General features: G+C 59.5%; 7 protein-coding genes across 7 annotated transcripts; all 7 read left to right on the forward strand.

The window, feature by feature from the left end:
* Nucleotides 1–350: 350 nt before the first annotated feature.
* On the forward strand, nt 351–1,271 carry LSCM1_01712 (uncharacterized protein; the record flags this gene model as incomplete). The annotated part of the gene is made up of 1 exon (XM_067319312.1): nt 351–1,271. One exon carries the CDS (start codon nt 351–353, stop codon nt 1,269–1,271), a length of 921 nt encoding a protein of 306 aa, XP_067175861.1.
* A 974-nt stretch (nt 1,272–2,245) lies between these two features.
* On the forward strand, nt 2,246–2,596 carry LSCM1_01713 (uncharacterized protein; the record flags this gene model as incomplete). Its single annotated transcript, XM_067319313.1, has 1 exon — nt 2,246–2,596. The coding sequence occupies one exon, from the start codon at nt 2,246–2,248 to the stop codon at nt 2,594–2,596; it is 351 nt and encodes a 116-aa protein (XP_067175862.1).
* Nucleotides 2,597–4,315: 1,719 nt separating this feature from the next.
* Nucleotides 4,316–5,881, forward strand: LSCM1_01714 (uncharacterized protein; the record flags this gene model as incomplete). The annotated part of the gene is made up of 1 exon (XM_067319314.1): nt 4,316–5,881. The coding sequence occupies one exon, from the start codon at nt 4,316–4,318 to the stop codon at nt 5,879–5,881; it is 1,566 nt and encodes a 521-aa protein (XP_067175863.1).
* A 2,525-nt stretch (nt 5,882–8,406) lies between these two features.
* Nucleotides 8,407–10,200, forward strand: LSCM1_01715 (uncharacterized protein; the record flags this gene model as incomplete). Its single annotated transcript, XM_067319315.1, has 1 exon — nt 8,407–10,200. The coding sequence occupies one exon, from the start codon at nt 8,407–8,409 to the stop codon at nt 10,198–10,200; it is 1,794 nt and encodes a 597-aa protein (XP_067175864.1).
* A 1,268-nt stretch (nt 10,201–11,468) lies between these two features.
* Nucleotides 11,469–12,641, forward strand: LSCM1_01716 (uncharacterized protein; the record flags this gene model as incomplete). Its single annotated transcript, XM_067319316.1, has 1 exon — nt 11,469–12,641. The coding sequence occupies one exon, from the start codon at nt 11,469–11,471 to the stop codon at nt 12,639–12,641; it is 1,173 nt and encodes a 390-aa protein (XP_067175865.1).
* A 634-nt stretch (nt 12,642–13,275) lies between these two features.
* Nucleotides 13,276–13,983, forward strand: LSCM1_01717 (uncharacterized protein; the record flags this gene model as incomplete). The annotated part of the gene is made up of 1 exon (XM_067319317.1): nt 13,276–13,983. The coding sequence occupies one exon, from the start codon at nt 13,276–13,278 to the stop codon at nt 13,981–13,983; it is 708 nt and encodes a 235-aa protein (XP_067175866.1).
* Nucleotides 13,984–15,423: 1,440 nt separating this feature from the next.
* LSCM1_01718 (uncharacterized protein) lies at nt 15,424–16,314 on the forward strand (the record flags this gene model as incomplete). Its single annotated transcript, XM_067319318.1, has 1 exon — nt 15,424–16,314. The coding sequence occupies one exon, from the start codon at nt 15,424–15,426 to the stop codon at nt 16,312–16,314; it is 891 nt and encodes a 296-aa protein (XP_067175867.1).
* Nucleotides 16,315–16,584: the final 270 nt, after the last annotated feature.

Consider the following 16,584-nt stretch of genomic DNA (forward strand, 5'->3'; position numbering starts at 1 on the left):
TCTATTCTTCGCTGAGCATTCGGTGGTACGCGACCCGATGCCTTCTCTTTCATTCGTTGTTGCCGCGGTCACCTCGTGACCCCTTTTCCCCTCCCTTCGTTTCACCTCCGTCCGCATGAAAACATGAGCAGTAACCGCGCAAGCCGCAGCATCATGAAGTTGCCGCAAGAGATCTCAACGCGTACACAGACATCCCCCTCGCGTGCTTGCTGCGTTCGTGGCCGCGACGGCGCGCCTAACCCTATCTGGCCCCTGACTAAAGAGGAGCCGCCTGCGACGGTTAGGCAGACCGCGGCGAAGTGCAGTCTGCACGCTCATCGAACGCTTCCCGTGTGCTTCGCTGGGCCTCTATGCCATCGTTGGGCTCATGCTCGGCCTCCTCGCGCTGCGTAGCGACAGAGCCGCGCTTCATAATGGACTTCAGCCTCAACAAGGTAGCCAAGTACTTCCGTCTACTAGGCTACGACACGCTCTGCTCGCGTGACGTGCCACAGTCTGAACTCATATCCGTCGCCTGTGTGGAGGGCCGTACCCTTGTGACGTGCAGTCGACCCTTGGCACGTAGCGTGCACGTTCACAACGACCGCGTGCGTGCCATGCGCTGTGATACCGCAAAAACGACGGGGGGCGTCGCGCGCCGCGTGGTGGCGTACGATTCGGATGGGGATTCTATCTACTCGGACGACGGCGAGGAGGCGGGTATCGAGCTGCGGTGCCTCTTTACTCCGCAGTGGCGCAGCAGGGGCTTTGCCCGCGCTATGATTGATCTCATTAAGCAGGCGGGGTTGACGTACGACTTGAGTCGGGTCTTCCGCCGCTGCGTGACATGCAACGAGCTGCTTGTCTCAGTAGAGAAAAAGGCGGTGCGCAGCCGCGTTGTAGCAAAGATCTACGAGATATACGACGACTTCACTGAATGCCCCACCTGCGGAAAGGTTTTCTGGGGCTTTGATGGCGAAAATGCCATCAACTATAAAAGCTTCCGCTCTCTCCACCTGCTGCGCTCACTGTGCATCTCTGCAGGGGCCCCAGTGGAGGAGGAGCGCACGCGCTTGACTCGGCTCCGCTGCTTTCGCTCTTTCCCCCGGATTTCGAAGGTGTTGATCTTCTCCTACCTGGAGGACGGGGACCTGAAGAGCATGATTGACGTCTTCCCGGCCCTGCGTGACCTCGCCGAGGAGGTAAAGGCGAGCCGCCGAGCAGGAAATCCTGTACACAGGGTACAGCTTGGCAAGCTGTCACTGGGCCGCGTAGGTGAGGAGGCACCCTAACCGCGAGGGGACAAAAAGATTCGCTAAGGCCAAGCCGGGTCCAGGATCGAGGTTGGTGCGGTCACCTCGTCCTGGGAGGTTCTCGCCCGCATCTGACCGGACGCTTTTTACAGCGCGAGCGCACACTCACACGAGCACGCGGAAAGTCTGAGGAGCAGCGTGAGAGAGGGAGAGAGGTAAAGCGATGGGCAGCGGGGAGGTGGGGAGGTGTATGCACTCACCCTTTTCGTGCTGGCGTGCTATCCATCTTCTCCATTCCCCGCTTCACCTCTCTCTTCCTCTCGTTTTCCTTCACAGCGCGCTCAGGCGTGGGCGGTGCGCTGTCTTCTCCTTTTCCCTTTAGACCCCTCTAACCATGGCCGCTACAGGTGCGGAGGGCCTTGAAGGGGGCAGGCTCCCCTATTCTCTACTCCTCAAGCAAACGCGCACGCACACGTAGTCGATGGCCGCCAGACGTGGATGGCAGGGTGCGCAATGCTAAGCGTCTGTCAGTGTGTGTGTGCATATGTGGGGGTGCCGGCGAAAACGGTGGTCGTCGGCGAAGTTTTCGTCTCTCCGTAGAGCTCTCCTTGAGCAAGGAGAACGGATGTCTTCATCTGTTCTTCATTACGGTGGTGACGGGGGAGAGCGCCGAATGCGCGGGCCGCTTCAACTTCTCTGCGTATTGCTCTCCGCTTTTGCATGCCCATCGCTGCAAGAAGCGCCATCGCATACGTCTCCCTCCTGCGCGCACTACCTCCTTTTTTGGCTTCCCCTTGTCTTTCAGGCGGATCGGCTGTGCAGCCTCTTTCTTTTTTTGCTCGGCCGCTACGTTCCCACTGCGGCCCACGATTCTGACCTCCCTACAGACACGTACACACCAGTTCACGCCCAGGTCGCAGGAGGTTATATCTAGAGGGCCATTGAATTGCTGAGCCAGGGTTTCGACTCTTCCCCCCGCTCCCGCTCCCTCTCTACCCTCTGAAGCGCACAGCATGAGCTTCGCACGCCGACCCATCACTCCCCTCGAGATATTACGCAACTGCCGCGGCAAGGAGGTGTCCGTTGAGCTCGTGGATGGTGAGACAGTGAACGGTACTGTCATGCGCACGGATCGTGCCATGAACGTGGTAATGAAGCACTGCACTCGCACTGGTGCCGATGGCGAGTCGTTTTGGAAGTCGCGCGAGTGCTTCATTCGTGGTGCCAGCGTGAAAAATGTACGCATGACAGAAAGTGCACTCGTCACCGTACCGGCGCCATCGAAACGCAAGGCGGCCGCCGGCAAAGGCGCTGCTACTCACAAGGAGAAGCTCGCAGCAGGTGGCAAGCGGCCGCGGAAGTAGCGGAGGGTGCTCGTGAGAAGCGAATCGATCCCCGATGTTGGGTGACACCTCACTCCGCCTGGAATTATAGGTGCTCGGGATCGCACTCTTTGTTGGAGGAAGCCAAGCACCCCTCCCTATTGCTCGCCAACGGCAAGCCACCTCGCGTGGTGGCCATACAGGGCCAGCCGCTCCCTTAAGGGAGCGGATCGCTACAGATGTCGGGGGCCCATTCCAGAATGGCGTTGCGTCAGCGCAACCTGCGGCGGTGCACATGCTGGCGCCATCCATGTGATGGGCAAAGTGGGACCATGAACTCAACAAGTCTCACTCGGCTCTCACACCGCAGACGGGTGCGCGGAGGAGACTGAGCCGCCCCGAAGGGGTGCGCTTCTCGTGGCGACCGGTGAAATGGAAGCTTCTGTGCGGTGACGTGCAAGGCGGCAGGGCGAGTCGGTCTCGACGTAGGGGCGCGTTCTCAGGGGATTGAGTTGACTCGTTTGCCGTAACGCTTGCCTAGCGCTCTTTTGCACCACGATGTGCTGGGCTGTGACAGAGCAGAGCTCAACTGATGTGTATTGTGCGACAGAGGGCGGCACTCGCTGCAGCGGGAAGATAGGCACATCGTCTTCGAACGCAGTGCTTCTGTGTGCACGTGTCTGTATGTCTGTGTCGCCTCCTGTAGGCGGCTGTTTCTGCTGCGCCTGCACTGTCGGCTGGACTGCTTGCGTTGGAGAGAGCGTTTCAATTTGGCTGTTGGTTGGTTTATGCGTCTTTGAAAGTCGGAAGGACCACACGCGTCTGGGCTGTTGCAACGGATACTGCGGAGGCGCAGAACGGCCGAAGGCAGCTGCGCCAATGTCACCCGTAGCACCGAGAACATCACCGTGTGCGTGTGTAAGTATGCTAGCAGGACAGCAAGAGGAACTTTGCAAGCAAGCAAGCAAGGCGTACGCAACCCTATCTTTCGGTATTGGCACCGCGGCGTGTGTGGGCGCGTGTGCCAGCCGAAATGGGCGCCGAGGAGCCCCCCGGCCATACACTTCTCGCTGGCTTCCCGTCCATTTTTTTCCTGTTTTCCGCCCCACTTCTGTGCCTCCTCTCGATGCGCTTGACTCTCCGTCCTCACACATTCCTCTCCCTATTCTCCATTTTTTTTTCTCACTATTACCCACCGCGTGCCGTGTTTTCGTCCCTCCTCTCATATGGAACTCACCTTTCCATTGACCGACGCACATGCCTGCGGGTGCGTCGAAACATAACCAAAAAAAACATGCGCGCCAACGCGTCTACGCATACACGTACACGTCTCAACTTCACTGCCTTGTCAAAGACGACGCCTTAGAAAATACACGTGGGACCCCGTTTTGTTTCCCTGTTTTTTTTTCTTTCGGCGTGTCCGTGTCTGTGTGTGTATGTGTTTCAGCTCAGGATAGCAGCGATACTTCGCGGGAGCTGGTCACTGTCCCCTCTCTCTCCGCACCGCTCCGAAAAAGAAAAAGGGAAGCGTGTCGCTGGTGCTCGTGCACGTGTCCGCGTCTGTGTGCTTGAAGGGACGCCAAAGTTGGCAACCGACGGCTGTTACTTCCCCCCTCTTTCCTTGTCGCTTTCGAATTTCCCTTCTCCTTGCGCGTGTGTGCTCGCATTCCGCTCGGCCCTCTCTGTGGCTGCGTTTTTTTGTGCTCCTGCGGGTGTGTCGGTGCGAGCCAGTAGGGGGCGGAGGAGAGAAAAAGCTGTGTAATGCTGGGTACTGGCCGGCACACTTTCGTGAGCTCAACTTGCGGCCTGCACGGCCCACCCCTTAGCCATCAAGGCAGCAGCAGCAATACGAGGGGCCCGGTCAGTGGCGAGTATCACGGAATGAACCCGGTAACTGGCAGCATCCCTGGAGTTGTGAATGGCGCGCAGATGATGTCACCAACGTTTCCGTCGCCGCATAGCTTGTACAGCCCGCAGCACCACATGGATGTGTACCGCACCAACGGCAGCCTATCCATGGCCGCGGACCCGTTCCCTGCGACGCCGTATACTCCCGTCAGTAGTCTCTTCATGTCTCCCTCGGTGCGCAACTCGTTGACCACCCCGCACTCGGTGCGACCGCGCCGCCCTGTCACGCACGTCACGTCATCGAAGTTCTCCATGTACACCACCATCTACAACTTGGAGCCGGAGCCCAAACCCAGTGTGATGATGCCCAAGGTGCGCATGCAGGTATACCAGACGAGTGCGCGGTACACCGGCAAGGACATTCTCCTGCGTCGTTTGGTGAATGTTCCGGTTAAGGAGGAGGAGTGTGTGGCGGTGAAAGAGGCGTTGAGGCAGTACCGGCACCCGAACCTCGTGCCACTGACGAACCTCTTCGCCACGGAGGAGTTTGTGATGGGCAGCACGGACGTGATCATGGAATACCGCTACATTTCCGGGGCGAAAAGCTTGCAGGAGGCATTTTTTACCGAAGGACGCCGCGCGACGGAGGGGCTGCTGTGGTCCTTCACCTGCCAACTCGTAGGTCTCCTCCGCTCTTTCCACGAGACCCTCATCCCATTGCACGGCTTGCACTGGTCAAAGATCATCTATGTCGAGACGACCGGGCGATTCTACTTCACTGGCTTGGGACTGACAGACCTACTAGAACCGCACGGCACCACGGTACAGCAGCACATCCTCATGAAGCAAGATATCCAAGCGCTTGGCTTCATTCTTTTCCAGCTCGCCTCTCGGAACCTCAACGTCAAGCTAGAGACCTTCGCAAACAAGCAGCCGTTGCCAGGCTTCTCACAGAGCTTCTGGGAGCTCATCAAGACATGCCTGGAGGGGCACGCCGACTCGGCGCAGCTGTGCCACGCTCTCGGTGAGCGCATGTCAATGGAGGTGGGCCACCAGGAGGGACACGCGGACTTCCTCATGTCCCAGTGCCAGAAGGAGATGCATAATGGCCGAGTGATGCGCCTACTCATAAAGCTGAGTTTTGCTCTCGAGTCACCAGCGGAGGTGCACGAGTACACGTCGGAGAATCAGCGCTACGTTCTGCGTCTTTTCAACCAGTTTCTCTTCAACCAGGTGGATGAGCAGAACCGAGTGAACGTGGACTGGGGCCACGTGTACCACTGCCTGAACAAGCTGGACATCGGCTCGGACGAGACGATTCAGCTGATCGGCACGGACACTAGCAACACCGTTCTGGTCGTGAGCTACGCTGACTTGCGCACCATGCTCGACAGCGTTTTCGATCGTGTGCAGCAGGTGTCGCAGATGACGACTGACGTCGACCCGCAAAGATACACCATGTCCCCCGGCAGCATATAGGTGTTGCAAGGCAGACGGTCGCGACGCCGGCGCATCTGAAGGCCCCGTCTGGTCCCGAATCGTTTCCCTCTCTCTGTGTACGTGTTTCGGGTGCAGCGCGTTTCCGCATCTTGTTTGGTTTTGTTTGGTGTGTCGTTTCTTTCTCTGGCACACACACACACACACATCCACACACCCACGCACATACGTACATGTGTTATATATGTGGTATACCCGCCCCTGCTTTCGTGCGCGTGTCGTTCGTGTGAGTGCGTGGGTGTGTGGCAGTGGTGGTAATGGGGGGAGGGAGGGAGGGAGGGGAGAGGGAGGGAGAAGGAGAAGGCTTGGAAAGAGGCACGAAAAGCAAAAAGTGAAAGAAAAAAAAGAAGAAAGGGTATTCAGGCACAAGTGCTCTAGGCTGCCTCGTTGGGTGCGCGCGTACGCTGTCATGTATTCTCTCCTTTTTCCGTCTGTGTGCTGTTGACTCTTTTGCCCATCTCATGGAGAGTGTGTGCATGTGAATGCCGGTGTGAGGGTCACGTGCTCTTCTCTTGACGCCCGTGGCGCTCTATTACCACATGCGTTTGCGCATCTGTGTGTTGATCATTGAGAGTGCTTGTACATTGAAGAGGGAGGCTGCTGCTAACGGAGAGGTCGCGGAATTTGGAGCTGATAGTCTGGCCCGCCATCCGTGATTGGCGTCGCCCGTGCCAATGGTGGCGGCTTCAAGGGTGGACGCGTGCATCCGCCCGGTGCGAGCACCCGGTCGTGTAGGACTGCTATCGTCCGTGGTGCGAAAAGCGGCGCGCCTGGGTGTGAATGTGGGGTGGGGGCTTGCACGCGCTGCTCTCTTGTCTTCGAGGCTCATCCTCACTTTCTCGACCTCTTTTTTTTTGGTGTCACTTCACACGCGGAGGTGCGCGCGTGTCTGCGTGTATGCGTCGGCCGCCGCAGACGCTGAGCGGCACGACCGGTGCTCTTTGTGGTCTTTTCATCTTTTTTTCGTTTATTAGTTTGCGGGCATCATCTGCACTTCCGTGCTTTGACGTTCCTGGCAAATTAGCGTTGTTGGCACGCGTTTTATTGCATGCCTGTATGTGTGATGGTGCGTTCCAGTGTGTGTGTGTGTGTGCCATTCCGCCGTTCTTTTTTCCGTTCTTTTCCTTTGTTGTTGTTCTCTTCGCGTTTCTGCCATTCGCTCTCTCTCAACATCATCTTCGCCCACTCTGTGGATTGCCTTCGCTCACCCCCCTCCCCCTCCATCGGCCTGCTTCATGTCTAACCCCTTGCTTCTCTCCTCTGCTCCCGCCCCCCTCCCCCGTGCTCGCGGAGCCTGTACACACCTTGCAGCCTTACCTCTCCGAACAGGTTGCCGCTGGCCGACATGATAGTAGAGGTGAGAGGGTAGCCAAGTGCCTATGCTTCTTCATGCATGGTAGGGAAGCAGCGATGTCGTGCACAGACACGAAGAACGGGCATGAGAGGAGAGAGGGCGAGTGGGTTTGCGAGGAGAGTCGTCCTAGGAGCGAAGCAGTGAGAGGCGCGCGAGAGGCGGAGAGGGAGAACGACGGAAGACTGTAAAATCGTCATGCCAAACGAACACACACACAAAAAAAACATTTCGGCAAGGGAAAACAAAATGTGGGTGCGGGAGGCTATCGAAAGGGGAGGGGGGGGGCAGGCTGCCACCGTTTCACGTCGTCGCATCGACATCTCAGGCCTCTCACCCCTTCCTTCAGTCTTGTTTCCTCCATCTGCTCCCCCGTTGCACTGGCACGAAGGTGTGTAAAGCTAGGATGAGTGGCTCTTCACCTTCTCTATCACATATCTTGCACTTCACGTGCGGGTGATAGTGGCCTAGAGAGGATGGAGGCGACCTTTCCGAACTTCACCACACTGAACTGAAGGCACTGCGACGTCCGCGGCGATGCAGCGAGGTTGGGTAGTGAGGCTCGTCTCTGTGTGAAGATATGCTTTTGCGATGGCGTGCAGTGCGCAGACAATATGCACTCGCTTACACATTCACACATATATACACACACACACACCTGCACACGCACCTTCACCGAGACGCGTGCTGCGCCTGAGGCGTCCGACGGTGCGTGCTGGGCGTCTTTCTTGAAGGGAAAAAGGCGCGTGTGTCTCGCGGCGAGCTGCCACGGGCCACGAGCCGCCACGGGCCACGAGCCCTTACCGCACACCTCTGCCATTCCTTCTGCTCTGACCCCTCTCTGTCTCGTTCGTTTGACGTGGGTGTCAGTCTCTCAGGCTACGCGCGTGTGTGTCCTCTCGGCTGCATCAGCGCGCTGAAGCCTCCCCAGTCGCGTTCGAGAGTACAGCGCAACATTCCTGAGCTTGCGCTTCATACATCTGTGCACCGCACTTCGTGCGCGAAGCCCATTTTTTTTTGCTCGCGCCCGCCTCTTATCCCTCTTGCCTCTCGCCAAGACCGCACGGTTGCTCCATTTTTTTTTCTTCTGCGATAGAGGCGTTTCCCCGCTCTCCATTTCCTCCTCCACAGAACGCGGAGATAGCAGTGGGCCGGGATGGCGAGCATGACAAAGGACGTGATTGTGGCCACGTGCAAGGCCAATGGTGGCTACGCCGCACCAGCCCTCAACGACCAGCTCTTCCTACACTGCCGCGGCTTTACCTCGATCCAGAACCTGGGGCCGTACACAAGTGTGAAGGTGCTGTGGCTAGAACAGAACGCGCTCTCGAGGCTCAGCGGCTTGGAGAGTCAACAGGACAATCTTGTCTCTCTCTTTGTGCAGAACAACTTTATCCGTTCGCTGTCGTCGTTGACGGTGCCTCTCCACGGCCTGCGCGTGCTGAACGTCTCGCACAACTACCTGACCTCTCTGCGCGGCATCGCGGCGGGGTGCCCGCTGCTGGAGACCTTGCAGGCGTCTCATAACCAACTCACGTCCCTTGAAGTGTGTGAGGAACTCTGGCAGCTGGCTGGCAGCCTCACGAGCGTCGACTTGTCCTTCAACCGCATCGAGAACGCCTGCGAGCCGTCCGGAAGTGCCACCGAAGCCCTTTCCATCACCTCCACCACAGCGACAGCGAGGGATTCAGGGCGCTCTGCAGCCGGTGATGATGTTCCGATCACCGAAGCTTCGGGCATGAGCACCGTCGTCCCCTCCGGTGCACAAGGCGCCGCGGCCGCGCTTCCCAAGCCAGACACGCTCGCTATCGTACATTTCTTTCAGCACCTCCCGCGAGTCAGCGTCATCTATCTCCAAGGCAACGGGCTGTCTCACCGCTTGCGTCACTATCGCCGCAACATGATTCTGCACCTGCCTTCCCTCACCTACCTCGACGAACGTCCCGTTTTTCCAGAGGAGCGCCGTGTTGCGGAGGCGTGGGGCCGCGGCGGGGACTCGGCCGAGGCGGCCGAGCGCGCTGCGATCCGAGAGGAAAAGCGCGCACATCTCACACAGTGCGTGAGAGTGCTGGTGGAGCAGCGAGAGGAGCAGCGGGTGCTGCGGGATCGTCTGACCCGGCAGTTTGACCTGCGCCGTGCGCAGGAGCTCGAGGAGCTGTCCCAGCGGCGCTGCCGTGACCGGGACAACCGCGCCGCCATGGAGGCGGAAGAGACGCTTGCCCGTAAGGCGGTGGAAAAGGCTGAGCAGGATGCTCGCTGGGATGGCGAGGAGCTCTTCCAGGAGGCGCATAAGGCTATGATGGCTGCCGAGGCAGCGCACCGCCACGCCTATGAGCAGCGCATGGCGATGGCAGCAGCTACTGAGGCAGCGGCGCAGGAGGCGATGAAAGAGCGCAGGGCCGAGGATGGTGTGGACGGTAGTGGCGACGACAGTGACACCACCGGCGACGCCGCTGCTGCCGCCCTGAAAGTGCTCGAGGACGCGGCGACGTACTCGTCTGGCGGATTCTCCTCTACTCATCGCAACAGCGAGGCCACCGACACGGACGTGACCGCAGTCGTGGAGCGTCTCTCCAAACCTTCCAGCATCTTCGCCGATCTTCTCCGGTCGGATGACGACGTTCTGAGTGAGATGGAAGCGGAAATCGAGCAAGTAATCCACGATATCAACTCTGGCGCGCACCCCGCTGAGCAGTCTTTTGCTGCCGTCGACGCTTCAGCAGAGGAGCTGGGCGGCAGTCGCACCTTGCTCACAAGCCACCAGGCAACGGATCGTGCCACATTGCGGGTGGGGAGGAATGTGCACACTGCGGTAGATTGCGTTTCAAGCCAGCTGCGAGCACCGCAGCATCAGCAGAGGTATCACGGATCTGGCATGCAACGGGAAGAGGTGTGGCAACGCTTTCAGCAATGGGAGATGCACCGTACCTCCCCGAAGTCTAACTCGTAAGGCGAGAGCGAACAAGCGAGAAGCGATCGCTCCTCGAGGGCTGCGTTTGCCGCGTGCTTGCTTCCACCGTGCCTCCCTTCCCCTTAGACCGTGCCAGAGGCTCCTCTTTGTTTTCTCCTCGTGTCCGTCAGCACTGTTTGCGTCTTTGTCGATCTTTTTTTCTCGATTGTGTTTCTCTGTTGTTTCCACCGTCTTACCTTTGGCTTTCGCGTGGGGGCTCTCTCTCTCCCCTTCGCCCGATGTACACGAGCCACGGCTGCCCTGTGCGTCGGATCCAGCAGAGCGGCTCGCGCCATTGCCTGCTCTCCTTTGGTTCCTCTCTGCGGGGGCCTCGCTTCGACCTTTATTGTTACGTTTTCTCAAGTGCGCACGTGTGTGCGGCGTTCTGCGGGTGCAGATGTAAACGAGGCTGCTAGGAGGGATGGCTCAGTTGTGGTGGCAGCGCGTGCTTGTACAAGACACAGAGGCGCCCAACCACAGGCGCAGTCCCTCTTTCCTCCTGCAACACCCCCCGGCGCCTGTTGCCGCCGACCCGCATGCCGTTGCTCGGCTGCATGCCGTGATAGGCGAATGGGAATCGGCCCCGTCGCCCTTTTCCGTTCTCTCGGCCTTTCCCCCTCTCCGTACAGAAATGTTTGAGTGACGTCCTGCTCGCCAGCGGCGAACTGCTCTAAGGCACACCCACACCCACACTCAGAAGGTCAAAAAGAAAGGTAACAGCAACACGGCCACCAACGCGAATGAGGCACCTCATGTGTCGAGTGTCATCATCTCCGGAAAGGCTTGTCAAACATCAGACACAAAGAGAGGCGGAGCAAAGGTTTTTTTTTCGTTGCCCTATTCTCGGAATCGCACCGTTTGAACGTAGCAGAGCGCTGTGGTTTTGTGCGTACGCCAGCGCACACCCGCCGGTATCTTTGCTCTTTCCAGTCTACAAGTTGTATATCGCCCTGCCTTTCTGACGGAGCGCAAGGTTCCGTGCTCACGGTGAGCGCAGCTTGCGCTCTTACATCTTTGTGTGTGCTGCAACGCTCTACTCCCTTTTTTCGGGCTCGTTTTATTCGTCACGCCACTCTGCGTGAAAGCCCGTCGGTGCCTCTGCTCCTCCCTTTGAACCTCATTGCACTCTGTCACCACAACCATACCTTTCTCTCTCTCTACCCCCTGACACCCACCCACCCACACACACACACATCGGTGGCAGGGCAGCAGGGCTGGGGTGCTCCTGAGCCTTTCTGGTCGTCCTTCATCAATTTGCTCTCTCTCCGATGCCAGGGGCGGGTGACCAAGCAGCTGCGTATGTGTCGTGCCGCTCCCGTCGCCTGCCTGCGTGCTTCTCAGATGCGGTCATTGCTGTTTGCAAGCTGACCTCGCCGGTGCCAGTCATCCCGCCGCTTGCGTCCCTTTGCGCATCTGGGCTGCCCGGCTACAGCGAACGGGAAGGCGAGGTGTTCAGCGCCGCCGCCAGTAGCCTTCATCCACGACATCGACTGCCCTTTGTACTCTCACGCGTTGCCGCCTCCGCGGCGATTGCATCCTTGTCAGCGGGCGAGAGTGCCACCGACCTGAGAACGAAGGGTAGACCCCCCCTTACCGTGTTCACAGATCGTCGCGAGGCGGCGCCGATGCTGCACGGGTGCCGCCTGAGCATCTCGCACGAGGACTCCGTTGCGGCGTCGGTGGCTTGGCCGATATCGTCATTGGACGCACCGTTCGACGGCTGTGGCGCCGCGCCGACCAGCCTCGACGGTGGCGTGAGGCTTTCGCACTCCTTTTCCACGCCGGTGGGCGTCAGGGCCGCTTCCTTCGCATACGCGATTGACGTGGTGGATGTGGGAGAGGTGCACCGCGTGCGAAGCCGCTTTCCCCAACTCGGCCAGCGGTGGGTGCCGCAGTGCACCACGGCCGCGTCAGCAGAGGAGGTGCGGTATGGTTTGGCGTGCCTTCAGCAGCGACAGCGGGCATGGGTGGCGGGGGCGCGGGTGCCCGAGGACAGCAACGGGGGCAAGGGCATCCGCACAAGCCAGGCTGCAGACCGCCGCGAAAGGTGGTGGGAGCACTTGCCCACGCCGTGCTCTAGCGAGGCGGACGCATATGCCGCCGTGGTGCTGGCTCAGCACTGGGGCGCGCGTGAGTGCGCTGTAAAGCTAGTAGGCATCCCTGGCCGCTCTTTCGCGTACAAGTGCGTGCGAGCGTTGTCTTCGCAAAATGGTGGTGCGGTGGCGGCTGAGTCTGCCACGTTCACCGCGTCGTTCATGGTGCCAAACACCGTCTACTGTGCCGAGGTAAGCGGTGTGGAGGTTTGCACATTGGCACAGCGCGGACTGCAGCCCCGATTGTACCTCTATACATGGGCGGAATGGGCGCCGCTTAACACCGTGGTGGATCTTCCCTACGTGATTATGCTGGCCTGCGCACCTCGCCTTTCAGGCAAACGATGATGGATACTCTCTCTCTCTGCCTCGAAGCGCCCTGCGTGCCTCTTGCTCGAGAAGCGCGTTCCTTGAGGACACGTCAGCCCAGCGAGCAGACATGTGCATGTCTGCCCTAGAGTAGGGTGGTGGTGCACTAGGTGGCCCTCTTGGCTCTCGGTATCTACCCCCCTCTCTCTCTCCTTCGCTCAAGACCTCTTTGGCAGCTGTGCTGGGCGCGCGCGAGAGTAGACGAACCAAACGCAGCAGAGCGCCGCGGAGAACAGCAGTGAGGAAAGGAGCAAATTCGAAGCCGCCCTTCTGAGAGGTCGCCGTCTGGATGGCGGTCAGCTGCGAATCGGGAGTAGTCCGGATGCGCGCGAGGACGCTCGCACGGTCGGCGATCGTGATTCAGTCTTCTACGCGCGTGCTCCGCCGTTCGCTCTCGATTTTTCTTGAAACCCATCAACTCCCTCGTACCTCTATGCCTCCTTTTTTTCGTTTGAACCAATTCTGCACAACAACCGTGGCGGCCCTTACCTTTCTTTTGCCGCACTCACCCGTCCTCGGCCGCCATTCCTGTCACACAGCTTTTAGCTCTCAGCGACCACCTCGGCCTTCGAGTAACAAAAAAGCACTCTTCACACCCTCACCACGCTCCAACATGCCCGCTAAGGCTGCTGCTAAGCCCGTCAAGCCCACCACGAAGGCTGCGCCCAAGCCCGGCGCCAAGGCTCCCTCGCCAAAGGCTGTGGCCCCGAAGCCGGTGGCGAAGGCTGCGCCGAAGGCTGCCGCTCCCGCCGCTCGCGCCGCCTCTGGCACGTCCAATGGCGTCTATGTGAAGAACTGGGGCACGGGCTCTGTTGCTGATGCCACGGCTGTCTTTGCCGCCGCCGGCAAAGTCAGCAAGGTGCAGCTGCGCCGCCACCGCTACGCCCTCGTCTTCTTCGAAACTCCCGCCGCTGTGAAGAAGGCCATCGACCTCTTCAACGAGAAGGAGGTGCTGGGCCAGACGGTGCTGGTGGTGCCCGCTAAGACCAGCCCCAAGCCGGACGCGCACGAGAACTCCGCGTGCGTGTTTGTCAGCCCTATCTTCCGCCCTTCGACGACGAAGGAGCAGGTGATGGATCTGTTCGCTGGTGTGAAGGTGCAGCGCCTGCGCATGTACCGCCAGAACTACGCGTACGTTTATCTCGACTCCCCTGCTGCAGCGAAGAAGTTTGTGGAGGAGAAGAACGGTGCTGAGTTCCGCGGCCACAAGCTGCGTGTGGCGCTCTCCGCCCGCTCTCTGGAGAAGCTCCGCTCTCGCCAGGAGTCTGCGAAGGTCCTCATTGCCGCCCACCGCCACCACAAGGAGCATGAGCGCCACTAAATCGGTGTGGAGCTTTCTCCTTGACGCACAAAGCCCGGCTGTTTCGGCAGAGGGCAAATGTCGCGCTGTTCTCACCGACATACACACTCACACGCACACGCACACGATCCTAGCTGATCCGCCTTCATACCTCCCTCGCACTTCTTCCTCATTCAGCCACTGTGCGCCGCCTTTTCTCTCCACGCCCACTGCACTTCTCTCTCTTGTCCTACCGTCTTCCTCTAGTGCAGTGCGAGGTAGGGCAAACAGCGAGGAGACGAAGAGGGGTCGAGGGAGGGCGGCGAGGGCATCTGAGGCGAGCGAGGGGAAATACGGCGCTAAAGTGGTACGGCTCTGTGGTGTCCATGTTCGTATGCGTACCGAGGTGCGTGTGTGTGTGTGTATGGCGGAGGCCAACGTGAGAGCGCCTTCCCCACCCCCAGCAGATACCCTCTCGTGCGCCGCGTCCTTTTTTCCTTGAGACGCGCGTGCACACCCCCTGAGAGGAACTGCATTCGCTGAAGTCAAGCAAAAAAAGCAATACAAGTAATTCGCCTCTTCCTCACCTGCGCCTCCTCGAACGCACCCTTTCCCCGTGTCGCAGAGGGGAACAGAGCGCGCGCGCTAGAGAGACGTCTATCGGTGGGGCAAACTGATTTTCTTATTTCTTAATTTTTACTTTTGTCACGTCGTTCCTTTTCCCTAAGACACAAATACGCGCCGCCAAGAAAGCGAGGGCATCCAGAGAAAAGGGCTACAGCACGCAGGCGGACTATGCAGCACCCCCGTGGATACCCCCACCTGCATGTGCGCATACGCCTATGTGTGTGTGGACTGGTGTTTTGGCCCACCAGCACATCCACACCCACGCGTATAGGTACACCTCGGCGTTTCGGGCAAGTAACCTGCGGCCCCCCCCCCACGGACCCTCAATGTGCTGGGATCATCGTGCAGCGTGCCTCATGACAACTTCTGTTGCTCGCTTCCTCCTCTCCCTTTGCGTCGTCGATATTCCTCCACCTCTCTCCTCGGCACCCAACACGCAGCCGCACAAGCCTACGAGGGTCTTTTGTGAGCACTGCATCTGCCGCTCGCTGAGCTCGCCCTGCCACCCCCCTCCCTCGTCCCCATTCTGACCCCGGCAAGGCAATAGGAGGAGAGGGAGAGCCATAGCATTAACGCGGGAGCAGAGAGGTAGTCCTTGACCCATCGAGGCGCCGACAGCCTGGGCGAGCCAATCAGCTTTCCTGTCCGTCGTCGTACTCATACCCCTCCGCTCTCTTTTGCCCCTCGTTGTCGCGCGGAGCGTCGTGTGGGTGGGTTTCTGAAGTAAGGTGAGCAGCGCTGCAGACACGCAGCGTTCAGCCCTGCTCTGCCTCCCCCCTCTCTCTTCTTGTCCCCCTCCTCCCCCTCCTACGCTGACCTAACCGTAGCGCAAGGCTCTCTGCGCCGCGCCCAAGTATGTCTTCGAACCCATCATCGCCGGTGTACAGCTCACCCACGTCCAACGGTTTCGCCGTGCCTTACTTGCCTTCCTTCACCAGCCGCTACTTCCGCCTTTCCCAGTCCGCCTTCGTCCTCTCCGACTACCTTGTCCGCAAGTTCCGCCTCACCGAGAGCGTCCTCTTGACGTCGTTGTGCTACTGGCATGAGTTTGTCGCCGCGCACGGACTGCGCAAAGTCAACGAGATCGTGCTGGCCACCACGTGCGTCTTCCTTGCCGCCAAGGTGGAGCACGCGCACATACGACTGGTGCGCGTAGTAGAAGCGGCTTTCGATCTCGATGCGAACACCACTGCCCCAGTGGAGCTGGAGCAGTGGTGCCGTGCCGTGCTGGACGTCGAGCTGGTCTTGTGTGACACCATCCGCTTTGACTTTGTGCGCATCTTCCCCCTCGCCGATACCCTGCGATCGGTGCAGAGCCTGGTCGAGACGGGGCAGCTGGAGGACGCGGCGCGGCGGGAGATATGCACAGCGGTGCGACGTGTGTTTCTCTTTTCCTTTGTCACTCCCCTTTGTATGAAGGTGTCGATGCAGCGACTGTGCTCAGCGATTCTTCACATGATCGTCACGGCGGCGCGCAGGGAGCTGGTGCTCGCCTTTCAGCCCATCTGGAGCGCCTCGGAAGCGGAGTTCCCCGATGAGGCGGAGCTGGAGAGCATTACCGCCGTGCTCATGGACGTCTTTGCGTACCTCCACAAGAAGTTTGGCGTGCCGGCGCTAGACGACCTCAACGAGGCGCGATACAAGCGCCGCCGCTCACAGCATGGCAACGACGGCGGCGTCACCAGCTCCGTCTTCAGCAGCGCCAGCGCCGATTTCACGCCGCTCACGAAGATGGCTGAGCAGTAAGAGAGGTGACGCGCCAGGGACTGGGAGACAGCAGCGACGTGAGGAGGTTCATCGATGCGGCCTGCCGGACGTGCGCTGGAGCTCATGTGCGACGCGCCCAACCCGCTGCCGGCTGCTCGCCATTTCTCATGGTGGGAACGCTGGAGGAAGTGCAGCACTGTGGTAACGTGGGTGTATGTAGAAGCGGAAAGGTTGTCGCCCACTGCCTTCTTGCTTGCCCGCAGTCTGGTGTGGCTGGTTGACACGATGAGGGTGCCAGAATTGCGTTCT

Source organism: Leishmania martiniquensis, chromosome 32 (genome assembly GCF_017916325.1).
Source record: "Leishmania martiniquensis isolate LSCM1 chromosome 32, whole genome shotgun sequence".
Taxonomy (NCBI): domain Eukaryota; phylum Euglenozoa; class Kinetoplastea; order Trypanosomatida; family Trypanosomatidae; genus Leishmania; species Leishmania martiniquensis.